This window comes from Macaca nemestrina, chromosome 7, assembly GCF_043159975.1.
Source record: "Macaca nemestrina isolate mMacNem1 chromosome 7, mMacNem.hap1, whole genome shotgun sequence".
In the NCBI taxonomy this organism is placed as follows: domain Eukaryota; kingdom Metazoa; phylum Chordata; class Mammalia; order Primates; family Cercopithecidae; genus Macaca; species Macaca nemestrina.
Window position 1 is genome coordinate 58,450,415 of NC_092131.1, and position 24,957 is coordinate 58,475,371.

General features: G+C 43.3%; 1 protein-coding gene across 1 annotated transcript; it reads left to right on the forward strand.

Annotated features, from left to right (window-relative positions):
* The first annotated feature begins 819 nt into the window (after positions 1-819).
* Positions 820-3,755, forward strand: LOC105481867 (ribosomal protein S29). Its single transcript, XM_011741667.2, has 3 exons — positions 820-977; positions 1,214-1,313; positions 3,553-3,755. Exons 1-3 carry the CDS (start codon positions 916-918, stop codon positions 3,559-3,561), a joined length of 171 nt encoding a protein of 56 aa, XP_011739969.1. The 5' UTR covers positions 820-915; the 3' UTR covers positions 3,562-3,755.
* The last annotated feature ends 21,202 nt before the right edge of the window (positions 3,756-24,957 follow it).

Consider the following 24,957-nt stretch of genomic DNA (forward strand, 5'->3'; position numbering starts at 1 on the left):
GCATACACTGCACATTACTTGCTTACTACTTTACATTCAGCCAATTACATTTAAGAATCAAATACACTAAATGCCAAAGAATCTCATTTTTTTTCTGGAATGGTGTAGGTGTATTTCTTGGAGGAGTGTGTCAAAAAAATAAATTTGAAAAGGTACTCTGTTTAACAAAATAAAAGCAAACCCTACCGTTGACTCGTGATTATTACAGCTGATTTTAAGTTGTTTTGTAAATTTATTCCAGTAGGTGTCACTGGTGAGTCGAGGGAAAAATCCTTTCCCAAGTGTAACGTTTTAATGAAAAGAAAGTAAAAGATTTAATCAATAAAAGAGGCTATGAATATGCATTTCTTTAGAGTTCAAAATTAACGTATTTATTGTTCAAAAGAGACAGGGTCTCGCTATGTTGCCCAGGCTGGAGTGCAGTGGCTATTCACAGGCGCGATCCCACTACTGATCAGCACGGGAGTTTTGACCTGCTCCGTTTCCGACCTGGGCCGGTTCACCCCTCCTTAGGCAACCTGGTGGTCCCCCGCTCCCGGGAGGTCACCATATTGATGCCGAACTTAGTGCGGACACCCGATCGGCATAGCGCACTACAGCCCAGAACTCCTGGACTCAAGCGATCCTCCCACCTCAGCCTCCCTAGTAGCTGGGACTACAGGCACGCGCCACCGCGCCCGGCGGTCGGATAGTGGCGCAGAATAGCACTAGAAGCTGTGGTATGGTGACGTCATCAACTGGGACGGCCCACAACGCCTCTAAGATTTCATTTTATTCACCCCGCTAAACAACCTGAGCACACTGCGCACGCGTTTCCTTTGAGCACTGCATTCTGGGTAAACTGTCTCAAAAGTTTGAAGAGCGCATGCGTGGGCGAGCTCCTTCCTTTTACCTCGTTGCACTTCGGAGAGCAAGATGGGTCACCAGCAGCTGTACTGGAGCCACCCGCGAAAATTCGGCCAGGGTTCTCGCTCTTGGTGAGAAATAGTTTGTGATTTTGGGGAAGCGTTGCTATGGAGCGCTAGGCTGCTTAAAATCTCAAGTAGAGGAGATCACGGGCGGCACGAGGGAGCAGGCCGACTGGGAGCCGCTGGTGCCGCCATTACAGGCCTGTGCTGGGGCCTGGAAGTCCCGGGATGCGGGTAGTAGCCGTCTGAGTGTGGAGTCTTGTAATTTCTGTGATCTGCAAAGCCGCTGTCTTTTTTTCTTACAGTCGCGTGTGTTCAAACCGGCACGGTCTGATCCGGAAATATGGCCTCAATATGTGCCGCCAGTGTTTCCGTCAGTACGCGAAGGATATCGGTTTCATTAAGGTAGGCGTCTGCAGGCGTTCTCCATGTTTGTGTGGGCGGAGGTCGTGGTGGTTCTTTATTTTTTCTGCGAAAGACAACCGACAGATCTTCCCTGGGGTGGTAAATCTGAGCTTTCGACCAAGAGCTTTTCCTCTTTTTTAGTTGGTAGCTGGTGACAGTGTTGATGGTTTGGACAATCAGATTAATAGAATGGAGAAGGCGAAGGACTTAGTCATTCCTACCCACTTTTACATAGATAGCTTAGTCAGTTTTAGGTGCCATGTATTGTGTTGGGTGAAATTATTCGCTTTACAGAGGCTACTAAAGTTGTTTTACATTTCTTTCACTTATCGATCTTATAAGTACCTATTCTCGAGACAGGGTCTCTCTCGGTCGCCCAGGTTGGAGTGCAGTGGTGTTGTTTTGGCTCACTGCAACCTCGAACTCCTGGTCTCAGGCGATCCTACTGCCTTGGCGTTCCGAGTAGCTGGGACTAAAGGCTTTCGCCACCACGCGCGGCTTTACCTAGATATTTTCTAACCAAATAAATGTATTAACCACTGACCCCAAGTTTTTTTTTTTTTTTTTTTTTGAGACGAAGTCGCACTCACCCAACCTGGAGTGTAATGGCATGATCTCGGCTCACTGCAACCTTCGCCTCCCCGGTTCAAGCGATTCTCCTGCCTCAGCCTCCTGGGTAGCTGGGATTACAGGCGCTCACCACCATGCCCGGCTCATTTTAATTTTTATTTTTAGAAGAGGGTTTCACCATATTGGTCAGGCTGGTCTCGAACTCTTGACCTCGTGATCCGCCCGCCTCTCAGTGCTGGGATTACAGGTGTGAGCCACCGCCCCCGGCCACCCTAAGTGTTTGATAGGGTCATATACTGGAATGAACTAAAAGTTTGGGGTCAGAAAGCTATTAAGATTCAGCAAACAAGGGTCCGCTATTTAGTGCTTCTATCTCTTGATCACCTTAAGCAAATGTTTATATGAAACTTTTGGCTTCTAAAAATCTTTTAAATAGTAATTTGGGGTTTTTTAAAGGTGAAAACGAATTTATTATTGACTCCTTGAGATAAATTCACCAGCTTTTTGATTCTTAATTATTTTGTATTGGACAATACTGTTCTATAATGATGTAAATTTTTTTTTTTTTTTTTTTGGAAACTGGGTCTCCGTCTTTTGCCCAGGCTGGAGTGCAGTGGTGTGATCTCAGCTCACTGCAACCTCCCCCTCCCGAGTTCAAGCAATTCTCCTGCCTCAGCCTCCTGAGGGGCTGGGATTACAGGCGTCTGCCACCACGCCCGGCCTGTTTTTATTTTTTGTGGAGATGGGGTTTCGCCGTATTGACCAAGCTGGTTTTGAGCTCCTGACCTCAGGAGATCAGCCGCCTTGACCCCTCAGAGTGCTGGTATTACAGGCGTGAGCCACTTGGCGCCCTGTTGTAAATTGTTAATATGGATTCTGCAATGCAGCAGGGACAGAGAAAGTACCTTTAAATTCAGGCTTGACAGCCTTGAACAAATACTTCAGTATATGCTTCTTGTTAAAATGAGAAGGTTCGCCTAATTCGAGAGGTATATTACACATAAGAAAATGGACCTTGGCCCACACCCTAGCTCTGTGTCCTAGATAAACTGTGGGCCAGGCGAGGTGCCCCACGCCTGAAATGCCAGCACTTTGGGAGGCCGACAAGGTGGGCGGATCTCTTGAGCCCAGGATTTCCGCGAGAAGCCTTGCCAACATGGCGAAAACCTGTCTCCACAAAGATTAGCCTTGTATGGTGGCCCGCACCTGTGGTCTCAGCTACTCACGAGGCGGAGATGGGAGAATCGCTTGAACCCAGGAGGCTTAGGTTGCAATCAGTGGAGATAACTTCATTGCACGCCAGTCCGGGAGACAGCGAGACTGTCTCAAAAAAATAAAAAGATGAACAGTGTAATTATAGTTGCCTACTGAAAAACTATCCTGTGCATTTGGTAAAGATCATTTATTTACTAGTGTTTTGTTTTGGGAAACATTACTTTGATGGAAGAAGCGGGATAGCATTACCAAAAATCATTCTAAAACATAGTTGATTTCTGGAGTAGGCATTCAGTAAATATTTAAACTATGTAGAACCTGGTGTGGTTAGTTTGGGTAGGTCAGAGATCCAGTTAAACATTCTATAATGAGCCTTTTTTTTTTTTTTTTTGGTGAGAATCAAGTAGAGATTAAAGCATTTTGAAATAAATCATTATCTGCTTTTTTTTTTCAGTTGGACTAAATGATCTTCCTTCAAAGCATTATCCAAGGCCATCTACTCAGTGAAAAACTATGATAGTTCTTTGTACATAAAATAAACATTTGAAAAAACCCTTCTGTTTATGAGTGATCTTCCTTCAAAGGATTATCCAAGGCATCTACTCAATGAAAAACCATGATAGTTCTTTGTACATAAAATAAACATTTGAAAAAGCCCTTCAGTTTATGAGTGTTTTAATATGACTGGAATAGTTAATTGGTTATAGAAATTTTGTTTTGTTTTTTTTTTTTGAGATGGAATCTTGCTCTGTGGCCAGGGAGGAGTGCAGTGGTGCGATCTCTGCTTACTATAACCTGGTTTCAAGCCATTCTCCTGCCTCAGCCCCCACGCTCAGCTAATTTTTGTATTTTTAGTAGAGATGGGGGTTTCATCATGTTGACCAGGATGGTGTCGGTCTCTTAGTGATCCGCCTGCCTTGGCCCCCCACGAAGTGATGGGATTTCAAGCGTGAGCCACCACGCCCGGCAAGAAATCTTTTAAAAATTTAAATTTTATTACGTTCTCAATATACTTGTATCGATGACTTATTTTCCCTGAGTTAACATAAAATTGTAGCAGCCAGTAAACTGATAAATGCCAGTTTTATTTTTATACTTTGCAAAATGTGTCAGGTTCATGCCAGTAATCCCAGTACTTTCGGAGGCCAGAGTGGGAGGACTGCTTGAGCCCAGGAGAACACCCTGGGCAACATAGTGAGACCTTGTCTCTAAAGACATTTTTTTTTTTTTTGAGTCTCGTTCTGTCACCCAGGCTGGAGTGCAGTGGCACCATCTCAGCTCCCTGCAAGCTCAGCCTCCCGGGTTCATGCTGTTCTCCTGCCTCAGCCTCCTGGGGACTACAGGTGCCCACCACCAAGCCCAGCTAATCTTACGTATTTTTAGTAGAGATGGGATTTCACTGTGTTAGGATGAGAAAAAAATGTTTTAAGGAATTTATATATGTTCACACACTTTTGGAGATACAGGGTCTTATCTGTCAATGTGTGCATGTTCATATTTGTGGAGAAAAGCAGTTGGGAGTATTTGGAGGGGTTGTCCAAGTTGTAAAAAATCATGGTCCTGAAAGACGTCTACTGAGGGACTCAGTAAAAGGTGAAGTGTAGGTGTAGTGTGTGGTTGCTTTAACATTGGTAATGCAGGTGACTGACATGAGATGGAATAAATGAAGGTAGGTGAAAATTCTTGGGACTTGACATGCTGTCATCTGGAAGTCTATTAGAAATGCCCTGTTTGGGTATACCCTGTGCCTCCTGAATTGGTGTACATTTGAACAAGAGCCCCTATGTGATCCAGGTTTGGAAAGTAGTGTTCTATCACTTGTGGACAATAATTGTACAAATACTTGAGTTCCTATATGCCAGACAGAATTCTGTAGTGAATGAAAAGTTCTCTTTTGAATTTATGTGTTGATAGAGCAGCAATACATGATAATGTGCGGTATTTGAAGAAAAGCAGGGTAAAAGAGGTATATGTGCCAGATGTTGAGGTCAGAGAAGAAAGCCATACTTATATTTGGCTTTTGAACTTAATAGACGTGACAGCATAGATTGTGTGGGGAAGAGAATTCCTGAATGGAATCAGAAATGGCAAAGTTGTGGATGAAGAGTGAGAAAGTCGGTCAGGGTCTGTAGTAGCCTTGTAGGTTATAGTTAGATATTGTGAGATTAGCATCCATTTGGAAACTTATTTTCGTAGAGGTGGGGTATTACTGTGCTGTCCAGGTTAGTCTGAACTCTTGGGATCAAGTGATCCTCCTGCAGCCTCCCAAATAGCTGGGACAACAGGTGTGCACTACTGTGCCCAGCAGTGAACTAAGTTCTTAAGAACCAAACATATTTCAGTGAGGCAGAGGTAGAAATAAAGCTATTGCAATAGTCTAGGCAAGTGATTTTGGCTTGCATTAGGATAGATGGGAGTGGTTGAGATAGTCACTACTTTTTTTTTTTTTTTTAGACAGGGTCTTGCTCTATCACCCAGGCTGGAGTGCAGTGGTGCACTGCAGCCTCAATCTCCTGGGCTCAAGCTATCCTTCCATTCAGCCTTTTGAGCAGCTGAGACTACAGGTGTTCACCACCATGCCGGGATAATATTTTGTGTTTTTAGTAGAGACGGGGTTTGTTGTCCAGGCTGGTCTTGAACTCCTGGGTTCAAGTGATCAGCCTGCCTTGGCCTCCCAAAGTGGATTACAGGCGAGCGCCACTGCAACCAGCCTTACCGTGGGAGACAAGGTTTGTTGAAGGAACCGATATGGGAGATAGGAGTAGATAATGACTCCTAGGGGCTGGGCGTAGTGGCTCACTCCTGTAATCCCAGCAGCTGGGGAGGCCTAGGCGGGAGTATAGCGAAAATTTAAAAGAGAAAATTAGCCGGGTGTGGTTGTGCATGCCTAGCTACTTGGGAGGCTTGTGCCACTGCACTCTACCTGGGCAACAGAATGAGACCCAGTCTAAGAATGACTCCAAGGATTTTGGCCTGAGCAACTGGAAGGATAGAATTACTGTTGAGATAGGTCTTCCCAGATTTGGGAAGAATAGAAAGTTCAGTTTGGACATGTTGACTTTGAGACATGTCTTATACATCCAAATAGAATCTGTTTTAAGCAGAGAGTGAGTGATCAACTATATTGTGTGCCTCTGATTAAGACAGAATTGGTAACCCCAGTTTCATCTGAGAGGAGGGGAAGTGTGACAGAAGAGAAGCTGGAACGAGCATCTTAACTGGCTGCAGCTAAATTATCTTTGCCAATTTTTGTTTGTTTGTTTGTTTGTTTGTTTTGAGATGGAGTTTTGCTCATGTTGCCCAGGCTGGAGTGCAGTGGTGTGATCTTGGCTCACTGCAACCTCCCCCTCCTGGGTTCAAGCAATTCTCCTGCCTCAGCCTCCTGAGTAGCTAGGATTACAGGCATGTGCCACCATGCTCGGCTCGTTTTGTATTTTTAGTAGAGACGGGGTTTCTCCATGCTGGTCAACGGCTGTTCTCGAATTCCAGACCTCAGGTGATCTGCCCATCTCAGCCTCCCAAAGTGCTAGGATTGTAGGCATGAGCCACCGCGCCCAGCCTTTTTTTTTTTTTTCTTTTGAGATGGAGTGTTGCTCTGTTGCCTGGGTTGGAGTGCAGTGGCATGATTCCAGCTCACTGCAACCTCTGCCTCCCGGGTTCAAGCGATTCTCCTGCCTTAGCCTGCCAGGTAGCTGGGATTACAGGCATCTGCCAGTGTCTGGCTGATTTTTTGTATTTTTAGTAGAGGCAGGGTTTCACCATGTTGGCCAGGCTGCTCTCGAACTCTTGACCTGAGGTGATCCACCTGCCTCAGCCTCCCAAAGTGCTAGGATTACAGGCATGAACCACTGCACCTGGCCGCCAATTTTTTGAAAACATAATTGAACGCATTCCTAGTATGTTTCCCTTAGAAGGAGCTTGTAGAAGATAGGGACACTGGAGCTTAAGTTTCATAAGCTTCATAGTAAATCCACCTATGCGCCTAACCCTGAACCCCAGGTGTATGTGATGATAAAGTTGGTGTTGGGGAAGAGTCTAGGAAAGAACCAGGTTTCAGTCTGGGTAAGGAGGTGGGAAGAATATTGGGAGATGAGGTTGAGGATGTAAAAAACATTTATTGGTATTGGGATGAGCTGGTATTGCAGATAGAGTAGATGAGAAGCTGTGTCAGCTAAGCAAATGTAAAAAAAGTTTGGGAGATGTTGAGAGAAGCTTACATATGTAGTGGTAAGTTAGGTCCACAAGGGTGTGAGATGTGTTTGATTTGGTCATGAGAGTCTCTTGGATGAGCTGGGCTCTGGTCTAGTGGGATGGCCTGGTGTAAATTCCGTAAGAGACGTGCAGTGCCTTAGGTAATGGAAGGGAAACACCTCCTAGCCAGTCCTATCCCTGTGCGTACATGGTGGTAGTAAGTGGGAAGGCTGCTGTGGATAGGTGGTCTGGCTTTTCTAGTAGGGGTTGAATAATGCTTACTTGATAAATATTCTGTTTTAAAATTTGTCATGTGCCAGACATTATGCTAAGTGCTTTATGCACATTGCCTTTTTCAAGTCTTGGAGTACTTTTCAGTAGATGTTATCATCATTACATAACCAAGGAAACTGAGGCTTAGAGATTAAGTAATTTTCAAGGTCTCCCAAAGAAAGAGACAAAATGACTGGAACTGGGTCTGTCTGACATCAGTGCTTATGCTCTTAATATCCATAACACACTTATTGTAAGGTTAAAGGACTGTGCATCTCTTATTCCCAAAGATCACTTAGTTACTTGAGGGCAGGAGTAAATGTTTCCTTTCATATTTACATGTATACCAAGCACATAGCAAGATGCCTTGTAGATTAATAGGTCCTCATTTGTTGGGGAATTGAACTAAATTGCCTAGTAAAAGCTCAATAAGTGTTGATGGCAAAAGATAGTAGGTGCTATAGGAGAGGCCCAAACAACCATTGGAACATAGAGGATCTATTCTTTCTTTTTCAAAATTTATTGTAGAGACAGGGTCTTGCAATGTTGCCCAGGTTGGCCTTATACTCCTGGCCTCAAGTGATCCTCTTGCTGGGACTACATGTGTGAGCCACTACTCTGGCAGAGGATATATTCTTAGGTTTGGATTCTGTCTTAGTGTCTTTGGGCCACTGTAACAAAATCGAGTAGACTGAGTGGCTTAAATAACAGACATTTATTTCTCACAGTTCTGGAGGCTGGGAAGTCCGAGATGAAGGTGCTGGTAGATTTCATGTCTGATGAGAGCTGTTTCCTGACTCATAAATGATGCCTTCTCATTGTGTCCTTACATGGTGGATAGGGCAAATGAGCTTTCCTGGGCTTATTTTATAAGGGGACTAATCCCATAAGGGTTGACCTCTCATGGCCTAATCTCTGTCCAAAATGCCCCACCTCCTAGAACCCATAGGCTAGGGTTTCAACATGTGGATTTTATGGGGAACACAAACATTTTGGCTATGGAATCTCCTTTAATACAACAACTCCCTGAGGTACAGTTCCCATTTTACAAGTGAGGTGACTGAGGCACAATGAATAAGTAACTTTCCCAAGATTGTATAACTAGTAAGAGAGATTCAACCAGGTAGTGTGTCTTGAAAACTGCTCTTACCACTAAACTGTAAATGTTCAACAAAAAGTGAAAGCTGACTGGGCGTGGTGGCTCACACCTGTAATCCCAGCACTTTGGGAGGCTAAGGTGGGTGGATCACAAGGCCAGGAGTTCGAGACCAGCCTGGTCAACATGGTGAAACCCTATCTCTGTTAAAAATACAAAAATCAGTTGAGCGTGGTGGTGTGCGCCTGTAATCCCAGCTACTTGGGAGGCTGAGGCACAAGAATCGCTTGAACCTGGGAAAGGGAGGTTGCAGTAAATCAAGATCATGCCACTGCACTCCAGCCTGGGAGACAGAGTGAGACCCTGTCTCAAAAAAAAAAAAAAAAAAGTGAAAGCTTTGGTAAATATTGGTAGTCTACAAAATTGCCGAAAGAAATAATTTTTTATAAAAAGTGAAAGATTGTATATGTGCTACAATTTTATTATGTTAAACTACACAGGGAAAAAAAATCAGAAGGAAACATGTCATTATGTTAGCAGCATTTGACTTTGGGTGATGTGATTTAAGATTTGATTTGCAGCAGTGTCTGATTAAGACTCATTTAGAGATTGAGTATCCAGAGACTGCAGTATATAATGTCCCTGGTACCAATATTGCTAGCGAGGCTTCTGCTCCTCCTAAAAGAGCTCATTCTATTTTTAGATTGCTTTGATAGTAAGGTTTTTCTTAGGTTGCTATGATTTCATTCTACTGATTTTGACTGATACTCATTGATACTAATTCTGTGTTATCCTGTACAAACCAAGTGTAATCTCTGCCAAAAAAAAAAAAAGGGGGGGGGCTAAATATTTAGGCATGAAGGCTCTCATATATTCCTAGAATCTTCTTATTTCCAGTATAACCATCTCTGATTATTTCAACTGTTTCTCTAAGACATGATTTAGAGTGATCTTTGGTGTTCTCTGAATTAATTCCACTCAATCTAGATCCTGATAGTGACATAACATGTTTCACAGGGCAGGCATGCAGTAAAAATTTATTGAATTTGGTTGGGCATCATTGCTTTTTCACTTTTTGTGGGTCCTCTTTTACCATTACAGAAAGACCTGAGCTCTTTTCTTTGGCACTAGCCTATGGAGGTGACACCCATCTCCTCCATCATGGCCATCCTCAGACCCCTTGTGAAGCCCAAGATCGTCAAAAAGAGCACCAAGAAGTTCATTGGGCACCAGTCAGACTGATATGTCAAAATTAAGTGTAACTGGTGGAAACACAGAGGTATTGGCAACATGGTTCATAGAAGGTTCGAGGGCCAGATCTATGCCCAACATTGGTTATGGGAGAAACAAAAAAAAAAGACAAAGCACATACTGACCAGTGGCTTCTGGAAGTTCCTGGTCCACAATGTTAAGGAACTAGAAGTACTGCTGATGTGTAACAAATCTTACTGTGTTGAGATCACTCATGATGTTTCCTCCAAGAACTGCAAAGCCATCTTAGAAAGAGCAGCTCAGGTGGTCATCAGAGTCACCAATGCCAGTGCCAGCCTACACAGTGCAGAAAGTGAATAGACAGCGAATGTGTTTGTTTTATTGGGATTTAAATAAAACCAATAAAACTGTAAAAACAAAAACAACAAAAACCAGAGACCCTGCCTTTTAGACAGTTATTTGTGTGGCTAATGCCCCCAACAGTTTTATTTTTTTAAATTTTATTATGTATTGTTTTTGAGATGAAGTCTTGCTCTGACTGGAATGCAGTGGATGCAAGCTCAGCTCACTGCAACCTCCACCTCCCAGGTTCAAGCGATTCTCCTGCCCCAGCCTCCCAAGTGGCTGGGATTACAGGTGCCCACCACCACACCTGGCTAATTTTTGTAGAGATGGAGTTTTACCATGTTGGCCAGGCTGGTCTCGAACTCCTGACCTCAAGGGATCCTCCCACCTCAGCTTCCCAAAGTGCTGGGATCACAGGTGTGTATTAGTTCATTTTCACACTGCTGATAAAGACATACCCAAGACTGGGAAAAAAAAAATAGGTTTATTGGACTCACAGTTCCAAGTGGCTGGGGATGCCTCACAATTATGGTGGAAGGCGAAAGGCACTTCTTAGATGGCAGCGGCAAGCGAGAAATGAAGAAGACATGAAAGCAGAAATCCCTTATAAAACCATCAATTCTCGTGATACTTATTCACTGCCACGAGAAAGTATGGGGGAAACACTCCCATGATTCAGTTATCTCCCACCGGGTCCCTCTCACAACATGTGGGGATTATGGAAGTACATTTCAAGATGAGATTTGGGTGGGGACACAGAGCCCACAAACCATAATCAAGGCATGAGCCACCATGCCCGGCCTTCAACAGTTTTAAAGCAGACTGCTTGCATAACCTCTGCTAGGACATCGTTCTTTAAAACTATCTTTAATGGTAATTGGTATATTAGGGATTTGGGTTTTTAGGTAGGCAGAGAAAAAGCACTTCTAGTAGTACGATTAAGAAGGGTATAATAAAGTATTTTAATTTCCTCAATATCCACAAAAATTGAAAAAAAGAGGCCAGGCACAGTGGCTCATGCCTGTAATCCTAGCCTTTTGGGAGGTTGAGGCAGGAGGATCGTTTGATGCCAGGAGTTCCAGATCAGTCTGGGCAACATCAGGAGACCCCATATCTACCAAAATTAAACAAAAGTACCCCAAAACAATTAGCCAGGCGTGGTGGTGCATGTCTGTAGTCTCAGCTACTCAGGAGGCTGAGGTGAGAGGATCACTTGAGCCCAAGAGGTCCAGGTTTCAATGAGTCGTGTTTGTACCACTTAAAAAAAAAAAAAAAAAAAGGCTGTACTATTAGCTGTTTCTCAGGAAGGTTAATGTAGAACATAAAAGTCTCAGTTTGTAATATGTGTGTGTAGGAATCAAGGCTATACAGGGTCCAAAAATTAGCCTAGATTATGTGTGCTAGTTCCAGTTATCTTCTATCTTTTAGAATTTTAAAAAAATAGAGGCAGAAAGTCACAAGCTTAATCTAGATGAGGTAATTATCATTTAATGTCTTGAACATAAAGTCATTTGCTAAATTAGAATTTTTTTTTGGACATGGCCTTGCTCTGTCACCCAGACTGGCGTTTAGTGGCACAAACATGGCTTATTGCAACCTCAACCTCCTGGGCTCAAGTAATCCTCCTACCTCAGACCCCAAGTAGCTAGGACCATAAGTGCGCACCACAATGCCCAGCTAATTTTTATAAAATTTTCCATAGAGATGGAAGTCTCACCATGTTGCCCAGGCTGGTCTGGAACTCCTGGGCTCATGCAATCCTCCCTCCCTGGCCTCCCAAAGTGTTGGGATCACAGGGGTGAGCCACTGTGCTCAGCCAGGAAATAATTTAGAGAAGCCAGAACTGGCTTCCTTTGGTGAAACTCCTTTTGTTAAATTCAGCCTATTATGTATGTCGATGGTGACCACACTTTGAGCAGATTCTAGACTAGACCTTCTGACTGCTATAAACAAATGGTGGATTCCCATTATTAGTTTATGGGACAGAAATATTGAAGGCCTGTAGAACTATAATGCCTTCCCCTTCTTCTTTCACTCACCCACTTCATTGCTCCTATTAGGCCCCTTAGAAAGAGATCCCTGATGCCACGTACAGTGGCTCACACCTGTAATCCCAGCACTTTGGGAGGCTGAGGCGGGTGGATCACCTGAGGTCAGGAGTTCAAGACCAGCCTGGCCAACATAGTGAAACCCTGTCTCTACTAAAAATACAAAAAAATTAGCCAGGCATGGTGGGAGGTGCCTGTAATCCCAGCTACTCGGGAGGCTGAGGCAGGAGAATGGCGTGAACCTGGGAGGCAGAGCTTGCAGTGAGCGGAGATCGTGCTGCTGCACTCCAGCTTGGGCGACAGAGCGAGACTCTGTTTCAAAAAAGAAAAAAAAGAAAAAGAAAGAGACCCCTGGCTGCCCGTATAGCTGTGTAGTTTGAGAACCACTGATCCTGGGGCAAGGACTCAAAGTCTCTGGCTCTAGAAGTGGCTGGTGTGGACCTCAAGTGGACCCTGTTCCAAGGGTCCAAAGGACACATTTCAGGAAGCTGTGCTCTAAGCCTAAATGACCAACTTTGCCTTCACTTTGGACATATACAATCTGGTCATCTTCCTTGATTTCTGTTCTTTCCTCAGGCCTTCCAATTTCTTCGTGGGTGACCCCTCCTCACCAGTGATTTGTTCCGAGTCAGCTCACCAGACCCAGCAGGCTACCACTAAAGGTTTATTGTAAAACCATGATTAATTCAGATAACCTTGAAATACTTACATAACATCACTGACAAATAGGAAAGGGACTACATTTCCATTGATAGAGAGTATGGGCTAGAGTTGCTAAGGTCTGGAAAAAAGGCAGGAAAGTGAAGTATCTGGAGACGCAGGGAGAGAAAGAGACTGGTGTTAAGAGAAAAATCACACCTTTTTCCTGCTTGTATCTTACAGTGGTTCTACCACCAGTAATGCAGGATCCCTCTGGTCTCTCTGAACACATTTTAGGACAGGCCCGTATTCGGGAGCTGACTTTGTAACTTCTTACTGTATGTAATCTAGGTTCGAATGGGATCATCGTAGGTGTGTTTATGACCTTAACTGTAACAGCAATGAAATAGAAAAAAATGGTTTAGTTTAATAATAGTGTTGTAAGAGTATAAGTTCCAGTAGCTTCATGTACATTGTACAACCCAATAATAATTATGCTGACCATGTAAACAGCTCCCTCGTGTAGACTGAGACTCCATTGCCAAACATCAAGCATTAACAGCAAGTGCTAGAAAAATCAATAAGCCTTTACCCAGGGAACCAAAGATATGTGGGTTACTAAAACCCCTAACAGTTGCCCACAAAGAGTAATATCTCATTATTTTAATGCCAAAGGAGGTTTTCATTTCATTTCCTAAATAATAACAAGATCGCATATTAAGGGACAAGTTGATGGAGTGATGAAATTCCTGGCAGCACAGACAAATCAATAAGAGGCTAAAATAAAAAGAAAAGAAACTTGTCTCTTGGCAGTCTATTTAGTTGAATTTCATAGACTGAGTCTGATTCACCCTGGATTTTCTTTTCACACACCCACACTTCCCATTTCATGATGACACTTGTGCATCTGTTCTTCCTTTGATGGTAATTAACTCTTATTAACATTCATGAAGACTAAGTGTGGGCCTCTAGCACAGATGACATATTCAGACAACCACAAAAAGATAGGGTTTATAAAAACTAATGCATATTTGGAACCGAGGCCAAAAGATGGTCCACTCCAATAGTGCTGACATGCTTGAGAAATCCAAGGGGTGCTGACCCAATGTAAAAAGGATATAGGAGCCAAACTTTACCATTGTATAATTTTGTCTTAGGCCAGTTCTGTTAAGTATAGCTTCTGAAATTCTGAATAGTCCTCTGCCCAGTGTGGTTTAATTGTTGGTGTTGTCAGAACTCTTGGGGAGAAGTCACCTTTCTCTTTTTTTTTTTTTTTTTTTTTTTGATTCTAGCTCTGTCGTCCAGGCTGCAGTGCAGTGGTGCGATCTTGGCTCACTGCAGCCTCTGCCTCCTGGGTTCAAGAGATTCTCCTGCCTTAGCCTCCGGAGTAGCTGGGATTACAGGTGTGCACTATTACACCCAGCTAATTTTTATATTTTTAGTAGAGACGGGGTTTTGCCATGTTGGCAAACCTCTGACCTCAAGTGATCCGTCTGCTTTGGTCTCCCAAAGTGCTGGGTTTACAGGCATAAGCCACCATGCCTGGCCTATTTTTTTTTTATTTTTTGTATTTTCTTTTGGTAATTTTCTTTCTCTCTCTCTCTCTCTCTCTCTCTCTCTTCTTTCACAGGGTCTTACTGTGTCATGCAGGCTGGAGTGAAGTAGTGTGATCTTGGCTTACTGCAGCCTCAACCTCCCAGGCTCAATGCAATCGTCCCATCTCAGCCTCCCAAGTATCTGGGACCACAGGCATGCATCACCAGCCTGGCTAATTTTTGTATTTTTGGTGAGATAAAGTTTTGCCATGTTGCCCAGGTTGGCTTTAAATTCCTGGGCTCAACAGATCCACCTGCCTTGGCCTCCCAAAATGCTAGGACTACAGGCATGAGTCACCATGCCAGGCCAGGGTAATCTCTTTAAACACAATTTTCTTTAAAATTTTCTACATGGTCAGGAGACTTCAATATCTGATTTCTGAGCGCCATAGCTTCTTTACTGCCAAGGGAGCAAAGCATGATGACAATGACCATTTCTCATTTGTGTCCTTCATTATAGATTTTTCTAAATACACTTGCTCCTTGTTAATGACTTTAATTTGTTCCTGAAAACTCCACCACCAAGTTAAAAGCTATTAAGTGAAAAAATTCCATTGAGTTTTCAGAAAAAAATTTTTTTTTCTATGACACTACAAGGTACTTGAGTACTTTTCACAAAAAGAAGAATATACTAGTTAAACTGAAAAAAAGCTAATAAAAGTAATGTACAATAATTTGAAAGTATTCTGACCCCAACTGGTATATTGAAATTCAATTCTTGCACTAACTAGGGTTAGAGAAGACCCCACAAGTTAAAGGGCATGATCCCAAACGAGGTTGTCCTCACTTTTGATGCCAGTCACACTTTGGGAGTCCCCAGTCAATTGGCTACAAATCTAGGGGTTTGGCCGGGCGTGGTGGCTCACACCTGTAATCCCAGCACTTTGGGAGGCTGAGGCAGGTGAATCACCTGAGGTTAGGAGTTCGAGAGCAGCCTGGTCAACATGGTGAAACCCCATATCTACTAAAAATACAAAAATTAGCAGGGCATGGTGGCTGTCGCCTGTAATCCCAGTTACTTGGGAGGCTGAGGCATGAGAATTGCTTGAACCTGGGAGGCAGAGGTTGCAGTGAGCTGAGATGGCGCCACTGCACTTCAGCCTGGGCAACAGAGTGAGACTTGGTCTCAATAAAACAAAACAAAACAAAACCAAAAAAACTCAGGGGTTTCCTTCAGGTTTGCCGTTTTGCTAGAATGACTCACATTACTCAGGAAAATGCTGTATTTACAATTGTGTTGTATTATGAGATACAAGTTAGGACCAGCCAATGGAGAGACACATAAAGTAAGGTCTAGGAGGGCCCTGGATGTGAAGCTTTTATGTCCTGCATTGTGGAATCAGGGTGTGTCACCCTCTCAACACATTGATATGTTCACCAGCTAGGATGCTTCACCATGCTTCAGTATCTAAAGTTTTTATTGGGGTTTTATGATATATGTATAATTGATTGAATCACTGGGCAAGTGATTGAACTAAATCTCCACCCCTACCCCTTACTCTGGAGGTCAGGCTGACTCAAAGCACCAACTATCTAATCACATGGTTGGTCTTGCTGGTAACTGGCCTCCATCTTGAGTCATCTCATCTTCCAGCATAAATTCAGGTGTGATCCAAGAGGCTCATGAAAAACAAAGATATCCCTGTTAGTTAGGGAATTCCAATCATTTTGAGTCTGCCTCCTAGGAACCAGAGACAAAAGCCAGTAAATTCTTTACTATAAAACAGAAAGCATATGAAAAAATATTGTGCACACTATGTCACATCACAAACACAAGTTTATTGAACTTGCCAGTGGTGGAGTGTTGGTTGATAGGAGAGGTCTGAGAGCATCATTCTTCGCAAAGTGTATTCTTTCTGTACCATTTTCTTGACCAATTTTCACCTTTTCCAGGGATTATTACTGTTTTGCACTCAAACTACGGTTAAAAATAAAGTTACAGTGCAGGAAAACTTCTTCAGGGCACAATAAAGGCTAAACTCATGGAAATGGTACTCATTCATCCACACAGAATGAAGTCTCTCAAGATGTTTCCTTTTATTCCTACTCAGTTGGTGCATGTACCCAAAACAAACATTTTGAGTTCATCCAAACACAGTTCACTTTTGTTCTATATGTCCTCTGTTTTGTTGTGTAAATTGGTGAGTGTCTCTTTGCCTGAAGTTGTAGTGTTGAAAGATCAGTTCTGATAGTGTATTTATTTAGAGCGTTTTAGAGCAAAAAAAATGTATATTGGTATCCTGGGGGTTCCTAAGACCACTTTCAGACTCAGTGATTTACTAGAAGGCCTCAAAGGACTCAGAAAAGCTATTATACTCACCGATATGGTTTATTACAGTGAAAGGATACAGGTTAAAATCAGCAAAGGGAAAAGGCACATAGGGTGGAATCCAGGAAAAATTGGGTGGAAACTTCCAGTTGTCCTCTCCAGTGGACTCACGCGGACACTGCCTACTTCCCCGGCAAGGATGTGTGACAGCGCGTGCAAAGTGTTGTTAATCAGGGAAGCTAACCCAAGCCTTGGCGTTTAGGGTTTTTATTGGGGTCAGTCACATAGACATGCAGCACCCACTGACCTCAGCTCCTCAGACACTGCTCCTCAGAACTCACATTGACACAAAATGACCCAAGGCTTCAGCAATAGAAAAACATTCTTAATAGGCTTGTTATTCCAAGGGCTCAGAGTTTATCTTTTTGGAATGAGTCAAGGGCCAGTCCTCCTGAAGACAGGACTTTCTTTGGAATGTGTAGTGCCTGAACCACCTGGGCCTGCTGACTTACTGCTTTACTGCATAACTGAGAAAGAAGGTATTTTTTTTTCTTTCTTTTTTCTTTTGAGATGGAGTTTTGCTCATTGCCCAGGCTGGAGTGCAATAGCGCGATCTCGGCTCACCGCAACCTCTGCCTCCCAGGTTCAAGCGATTCTCCTGCCTCAGCCTCCTGAGTAGCTGGGATAACAGGCATGCGTCACCACGCCCAGCTAATTTTGTATTTTTAGTAGAGATGGGGTTTCACCATGTTGGTCAGGCTGATCTCAAACTCCCGACCTCAGGTGATCTGCCTGCCTTGGCCTCCCAAAGTGTTGGGATTACAGGTGTGAGCCATGGTGCTCGGGCCAAAAGAAGGTATTTTCAAGAGCCATTACGGTGGAAAATCATTTATGAACAATTGATGTGCAGGATACATCTGTACTTTGTTTAGAAGCTGGAGTCAGTGGACCATTTGTGCTGTATAGAAAGAACTAAAAACACTGGTTTGGGAGTCAGGATTCCCAACACTCCTGTCATAACCGTGGTGCGTGACCTTGACCTAGCCTCATTTGTATCTTCTGTGAAATGAAAAGGTTATTAGACCTTTAATAGCTAAGGTTCTTTCTGGCTACAAAAGTCTTTTTCTACAAAGCCTTGTGTTATGGTTGGAATGTATCCCCCAAAGTTCATATGTTGATCTCCAGTGCAGCAGTATTGGGAGCTTTAAGAAGTGTTTAAGTCACAAGGGCTCCACCCTCATGAATGGATTAATGCCATTATCTAGGGAGTGTGTTTGTTATCTTGGGGCTGGGCTCCTTATAACTGGGTTTGGCCCCCTCTTGCACTCTCTCTCTCTTTACCCTTCTGCCATGGTATGACATGGCATGAAGGCCCTTGCCAGATACTGGCACCCAGATCTTATACTTCCTAGATTCCTGAGCTGTGAGAAAATAAATTTATTTTCTTTATAGATTGCCCAATCTATGGTCTTCTGTTATACAGTACAAAACAGACCAAGATACCTTGCTAACTTGCTATATGCAATAATACCTCCTTCCTCTATACCAGATTTCTTACCTCTTTTTCGAAATTTAGAATAGCAGACCCAGGTGACTCATCAAGATTTCTATAACAGGCAGTTGTTAAACTTAGACTTTTCTGAGGCAAGAAAGTTACGACTCTACGACTCTGTGCTGGTTTATATCATGTTGCTCCTTTCTATTTTGTCTCTATGTGAAGAGCAAATGAACAGAATGGCTCTGAGGGTCTCACTATTTCCTGACTCTGTCATTCACTCTTTGTATGATCCATTTCTTAACCTCTGGGTGAAAAACATCAGGAAAATGGTGACTTCCTACTTCTGTTTTTTTTTTTTTTGAGACAGAGTCTCACTCTGTCACCCAGACTGGAGTGCAGTGGTGGAATCTTGGCTCACTGCAACCTCCACCTCCCAGACTCATGCAGTTGCCATGCCTTAGCCTCCCGAATAGCTGGGGCTACAGGCGTGTGCCACTACAGCTGGCTAATTTTCGTATTTTCTTTTTAGCAGAGATGGGTTTTGCCATGTTGGCCAGGCTGGTCTTGAACTCCTGGCCTCAAGTGATCCACCCACCTTGGCCTCCCAAAGTGCTGGGATTACAGGTGTGAGCCACCGCACCCGGCCCCTACCTCTTTCAATACAATGTTGAAAAAATGAGACAATATCTGTAAAGTTTCTTGAGAGTAATTGGCCTGTAAGTGCACATGCTCTGCCTTGTTATAATTGCAGGGGATGCTAGGTTTTGAGACCTTAACTAAACCTAATTGCATTATGTGGATGCCTGTGCCGAGAAGAATCCTCAGGCCTGCCTGGAATTAGTAGGTCTGCTTTTGGGCAAGACTGAAGGTGAATCTTCCTAGGAGATGAGGGAGGGAAGGGTAGAGATGGGGAGCGGTGAAGATAGAGGAGTTGGGAGATGCAATAAGTGAAGCTCATTTCCTGAATTTCTGTAAGGCAGGATAGATCAGCATCTGATCCAGTGGGGGCAACCTTCAGGCAAGAATATTTATTAAACTTTCTCCTGGTTAGTCTGAGACCAGCCTGGCCAACATGGTGAAACCCTGTCTCTATTAAAAATATAAAAATTAGCCAGGTGTAGTGGTGCATGCCTGTAATTTCAGCTACTCAGGAGGCTAAGGCAGGAGAATTGCTTGAACCCGGAAGGCGGAGGTTGCATTGAGACGAGATTGCTCCACTGCACTCCAGCCTGAGCAACAGACAAACAAACAAACAAAACCCTCTCCTGGCTGATATTGAAAGCTTAACTTCTTTTTTTCTCTTTTTGGTCTGTATTTACACAAAGACTAGCTGGTTTACAGTTATCTAATCACTAAAATAATCCTTCTTGTCCTAGTGAAAAATTCCCAGTTGGATAGTTGTTTTCATAATACAATGTCAATGAAATGCGGGTCAGTCTAGAAGATAATCTCATGTATAAAATAAGCACCGAAGTGTTGCAAGTACCAAATGAATTAATGTGTAAAAAGGGCACAGATAGCTGACTGTGGATGGTTTTGATGGTGCAGGACCTTGAAGGCTGGGGACTTGAGGTATAAATCATCTCCAGGCATCTGAGGACTCAAGGGGAGGCTGTACACATGAGGAATAAACATCTCACCCTTGTTGTTTTGCCAGATAATCAGCTAGAATGGGAATTACTATGACTCTGGGGGCCTGAAGAGTATGTTGGTCCTCCTGGCAAATCTTCAGGGAGCACAATCTCAACCCACTATGGAATGAGTGCCTCGGTCACCCCAAGGAGTCACACTTTTTCCAGAGATGCCTTCCTATTTTCATTGCCGCTGTTCTCATTCCAGTGGTCCTTGCAACATCCAGGCTCCTGATCGGGAGTGTTAGGCCTGCAAATAAACGGGCTTAGCATTTATTAGACTGAAACACTGAGATGATGGACTACTCAATCTCAGGACAGCACACGGGGGAAAACCAAAAGTGAATGAAACCAAACTGTCAAGAGCTTGAAGTTGAAAACATTATTGAGAAAGCTGTTGACAAGAACATTTTGAAAGCATTTGAACACAGGAAAATAGGGGGCTTAATTCGTTATTATTATTTTTATTTTAGAAATGGAGTCTCGCTCTGTCATGCAGGCTGGAGTGCAGTTGTGAAATTGTAACTCAGTGTAATGAACCCCTGGGCTCAAGGGATCCTCCTGCCCAGCCTCCCCAGTAGCTGGGACTACAGTCGTGCAACACCACACCGGACTAATTTTTTTTTTTTTTTGAGACGGAGTCTCACTCTGCCGCCTGGGCTGTAGTGCAGTGACATGATCTTGGCTCACTGCAACCTCCACCTCCCAGGTTCAAGTGATTCTCCTGCCTCAGCCTCCCGAGTAGCTAGGATTACAGGTGCCCAGCACCACGCCCAGCTACTTTTTGTATTTTTAATAGAGACGGGATTTCACCATGTTGGCCAAGCTGGTCCTGAACTCCTGACCTCAGGTGATCCACCTGCCTCAGCCTCCCAAAGGGCTGGGATTACAGGTCTGAGCCACCTCTGTGCCTGACCTTCTTCTTCTTCTTTTTTTTTTGAGACGGAGTTTCGCTCTTGTTGCCCAGGCTGGAGTGCAGTGGCACCATCTCAGCTCATTGCAATCTCTGCCTCCCAGGTTCAAGTGATTCTCCTGCCTCAGTCTCCTGAGTAGCTGGGATTACAGGTGCCCGCCACCATGCCTGGCTACTTCTTGTATTTTTAGCAGAGATGGGGTGTCACCATGTTGGCCAGGCTGGTCTCTAACCCCGACCTCAGCTGGTCCACCCTCCTCGGTCTCCCAAAGTGGTGGGATTACAGGCCTGAGCCACCTCTGTGCCCAGCCTTCTTTTTTTTTTTTTTTTTTTTGAGACAGAGTCTCACTCTGTCACCCAGGCTGGAGTGCAGTGGTGCAGTCTTGGCTCACTGCAACCTCCGCCCTCCAGATTCAAGCGATTCTCCTGCCTCAGCCTCTGGAGTAGCTGGGACTACAGGCGCCCACCACCATACCTGGCTAATTTTTGTGTTTCTAGTAGAGACGGGGTTTCACTATGAGCCACTGCGCCTGGCCTCTTTTTTTAAAGATGAGATCTCACTATGTTGCCCAGGCTGGTCTTAAATTTCTGTCCTCAAGTGATCCTCCCCCTTCATCCTTCTGAGTAGTATCATTTTAGAATCTGTAAATATCTGTTGGTCTTTTGTTTGATGCTTTAAATCTGCAAGGGCTGTATAGGACCATATTGCTGCCACACCAGGGAGGTATTGCTCGGCATACTATAGACTGCCGTTGCCTAAACCAATGATTTCATCAGCTTATTCTATAAGTTCAATTTTGTTTCTTTCCATAGCTGACTAGAATAGACTCCCATTCCTCACAGCAGTGAGGCACCAAAAATTTCTTTAAAGCAAAATCAGTTAGAATCCAGAAACTGTTGTCTTCTCCAGTGCACATATCCTTTAAAATCTTCTACAAAGATGCCAGCAAGGTGCTGAAGAGGGTAAAAGTTTCTATATTTAGGATGAAAGAGAAAGAATGAGTGAGAGAGAGAAAGAGAAGGAACCAATATGAAAAAAAATTTTTTTTGCTTTGATTGAAAGAGCCAACATTTTTGATTACCCATTAGATGAAATTCCTGGACCAGGAACTTTCTAAGTACCATCTGCTTTTACTTTTTTTTTTTTTTTTTTTTGAGACAGAGTCTTGCTGTGGCGCCCAGGCTGGAGTGCAGTGGCATGATCTTGGCTCACTGCAACCTCCGCCTCCCGGGTTCAAGCAATTCTCCTGCCTCAGCCTCCTGAGTAGCTAGGATTATAGGTGTGTGCCACCATGCCCAGCTAATTTTTGTATTTTTAGTAGAGACGAGGTTTTGCTATGTTGGCCAGGCTGGTCTCGAACTCCTGACCTTGTGATCCACCTGCCTCAGCCTCCCAAAGTGTTGGGATTACAGGCGTGAACCACCGCGCCTGGCTTTCTGCTGATAAACATTTGAGTCAGGCCAAAGCAGGCCAATCGGTTGAGCTCAGACGTTTGAGACCAGCCTAAGCAACATGGTGAACTCCTGTCTCTATAAAAATGCAAAAATTAGCTGGGCATGGTGCCATGTGCCTGTAGTCACAGCTACTTAGGAGGCTGAGATGGGATATTAGCATGATTTTTTTCCAAGTCTTTTTGTGGACACATGTCTTTATTTCTCTTGGATAAATTTCCAGGAGTAGAATCACTGGCTCATATGATAAGTGTATATTTAATTTTTTTTTCAGAGATGGGGTCTTTCTCTGTTGCCCAGGCTGGAGTGCAGTGGCATGATCATGGCTCACTGCAGCCTCAAACTCGTGAGCTCAAGTAATCCTCCTGTCTCAGTCCCCCAAGTAGCTGAGACTACAGGTGTGTGCCACGACATCTACATAATTATTTTTGTTTTTGTTTTAAGTAGAGATAGTGTCTCACTTTGTTGGCCAGGCTGGTCTCGATCTCCTGGCCTCAAGTGATCCTCCCACCCTGGCATCCCAAAATGCTGGTATTACAGGCATGAGTCACTGCATGCAACCTCCTCCTATACTTCAAAAAATAAGTGAATTATATAGGCATGAGTCACTGCATGCAACCTACTCCTATACTTCAAAAAATAGATGAATTTGCGTATCTAAAGGTTGTGACCTGGCATAACTACTCTTCAGCTACATCTCAGCTTAAATGTCCAGTTTTGCTTATATTGTAGTTTAAGACATTTGGAATTAGAAACATTTAATGCGTCATCATCTTAAACAATTTTGACAACTTTTAAAAATATCGCTATGATTTATTCATATTTGTTGGGTGTTGCTATATGTCATCATTTATGACTGTTGTACAATGTTCCATTATGTGAATATATCCCAGTTTATTTATCCAGGGTTTTTTGTTTGTTTTTTTTGAAACAGTGCCTCACTCTGTTTCTCAGGCTGGAGTGCAGTGGCATGATCTCGACTGACTGCAACCTCTACTTCCTAGGTTCAAGCGATTCTCCTGCCTCAGCCTCCCAAGTAGTGAGGATGCCAGCCACAACACCCAGCTATTTTTTTTGTATTTTCAGTAGAGACAGGGTTTCACCATTTTGGCCAGGCTGGTCTCGAACTCCTAACCTCAAGTGATCCATCCGCCTTGGCTTCCCAAAGTGCTGGGATTACAGATATGAGCCACCACGTTCGGCCCATCTAGCATTTCTTGAAAGGCATTTGCTTCCTTAGCATGTTTTTGCCATTGTGGAGAGTACTGCTATGTACATTATCGTATGTGTTTTTTTTTTTTTTGGTGTACATTCTTTTGGGTCTATTCCTAATAGTGGATGGAATGCTCTTTAGCATATATATTTAGCTTTAGTAGATATTGTCAAGTGTTTTTCCAAAGTGATTGTATCAGTTTACACACCCACTCTTAAGCTTAAAGATATTCCATGGATCTACCTCTTCATCAACACTTGTAATTGTCAGTGTATTGTTTTAATTTTGCCAGTAAAACAGGCATAAAATGATACAACATTAGAGTCTTGATTGTTATTTTCCTGATAATCAGTAAAATTGAATATCTCTTCATATTTTTACTGTCCATATGTTTTTTACTATTCTGTGAAATGCCTGTTCATGTTGTTAACCCAGTTTTCAATTGGGCTATTTGTCTTTTTCTTATTAATTATAGGAGTTCCTTATATATTATTATTATTTTTTTGAGACAGAGGACCCAGGCTGGAGTGCAATGGCACAATCTCAGCTCACTGCAATCTCTGCCTTCCAGGTTCAAGCAGTTCTCCTGCCTCAGCCTCTTGAGTAGCTGGGATTACAGGTGTGCATCACCACGCCCGGCTAATTTTTGTATTTTTAGTAGAGAGTATTTTTCACCATGTTGACCAGGCTGGCCCTGAACTCCTGACCTCAGGTGACCCTCCTGCTTTTGCCATCCAAAGTACTGGGATTACAGGCATGAGCCATGGTGCTGGACCCTTATATATTATTAATATTAATCCTTTTACAGTTATGCCCATTGAAAGTAATTCTCCCAGTTTATAATGTCACACTTTCTTTAAGATGTATTCAGTGAATGAAAGTGATGGTTTTAATATACTAAATTTGTTAATCTTTTATAGTTTGTACTTTCGGGTCTTGTTTAAGAAATCCTTGACTTCACTAAAGTATCAGGATACCAAATCAATCTACAAAAATCAGTAGCAGTTTTATATACCAAAAATATTCAAGCTGAGAGCCAAATCAAGAAGCAACCCCAGCCAGGAGCAGTGGCTCAAGCCTGTGATCCCAGCACTTTGGAAGGCCAAGGTGGGTAGATCATTGGAGGTCAGGAGTTTGACACCAGCTTGACCAATATGGTGAAACCCCATCTCTATTAAAAATACAAAAATTAGCCGGGCGTCGTGGCACATACCTATAATCCCAGCTACTTGGGAGGTTGAGGCAGGAGAATCGCTTGAACCCGGGAGGTGGAGGTTGCAGTGAGCTGAAATTGTGCCATTGCACTCCAGCCTGGGACACATAAGCAAAACTCTGTCTCAAAAAAAAGAAAAAAGAAAAAAAAGAGAAGCAATCTCATTTACAACACACACACACACACACACACACACACGCACAAAATACCTACGAATACATTTAACCAAGGAGGTGAAAGATCTTTACAAGGAGAACTATAAAATACTGCT

Bases quoted from the DNA above. Each gene is read 5' to 3' on its own strand.
- LOC105481867 (XM_011741667.2), top strand. From the start codon at position 916: ATGGGTCACCAGCAGCTGTACTGGAGCCACCCGCGAAAATTCGGCCAG. The intron at 978-1,213 runs GTGAGAAATAGT...TTTTTCTTACAG, and splicing joins GGCCAGGGTTCTCGCTCTTG to TCGCGTGTGTTCAAACCGGC.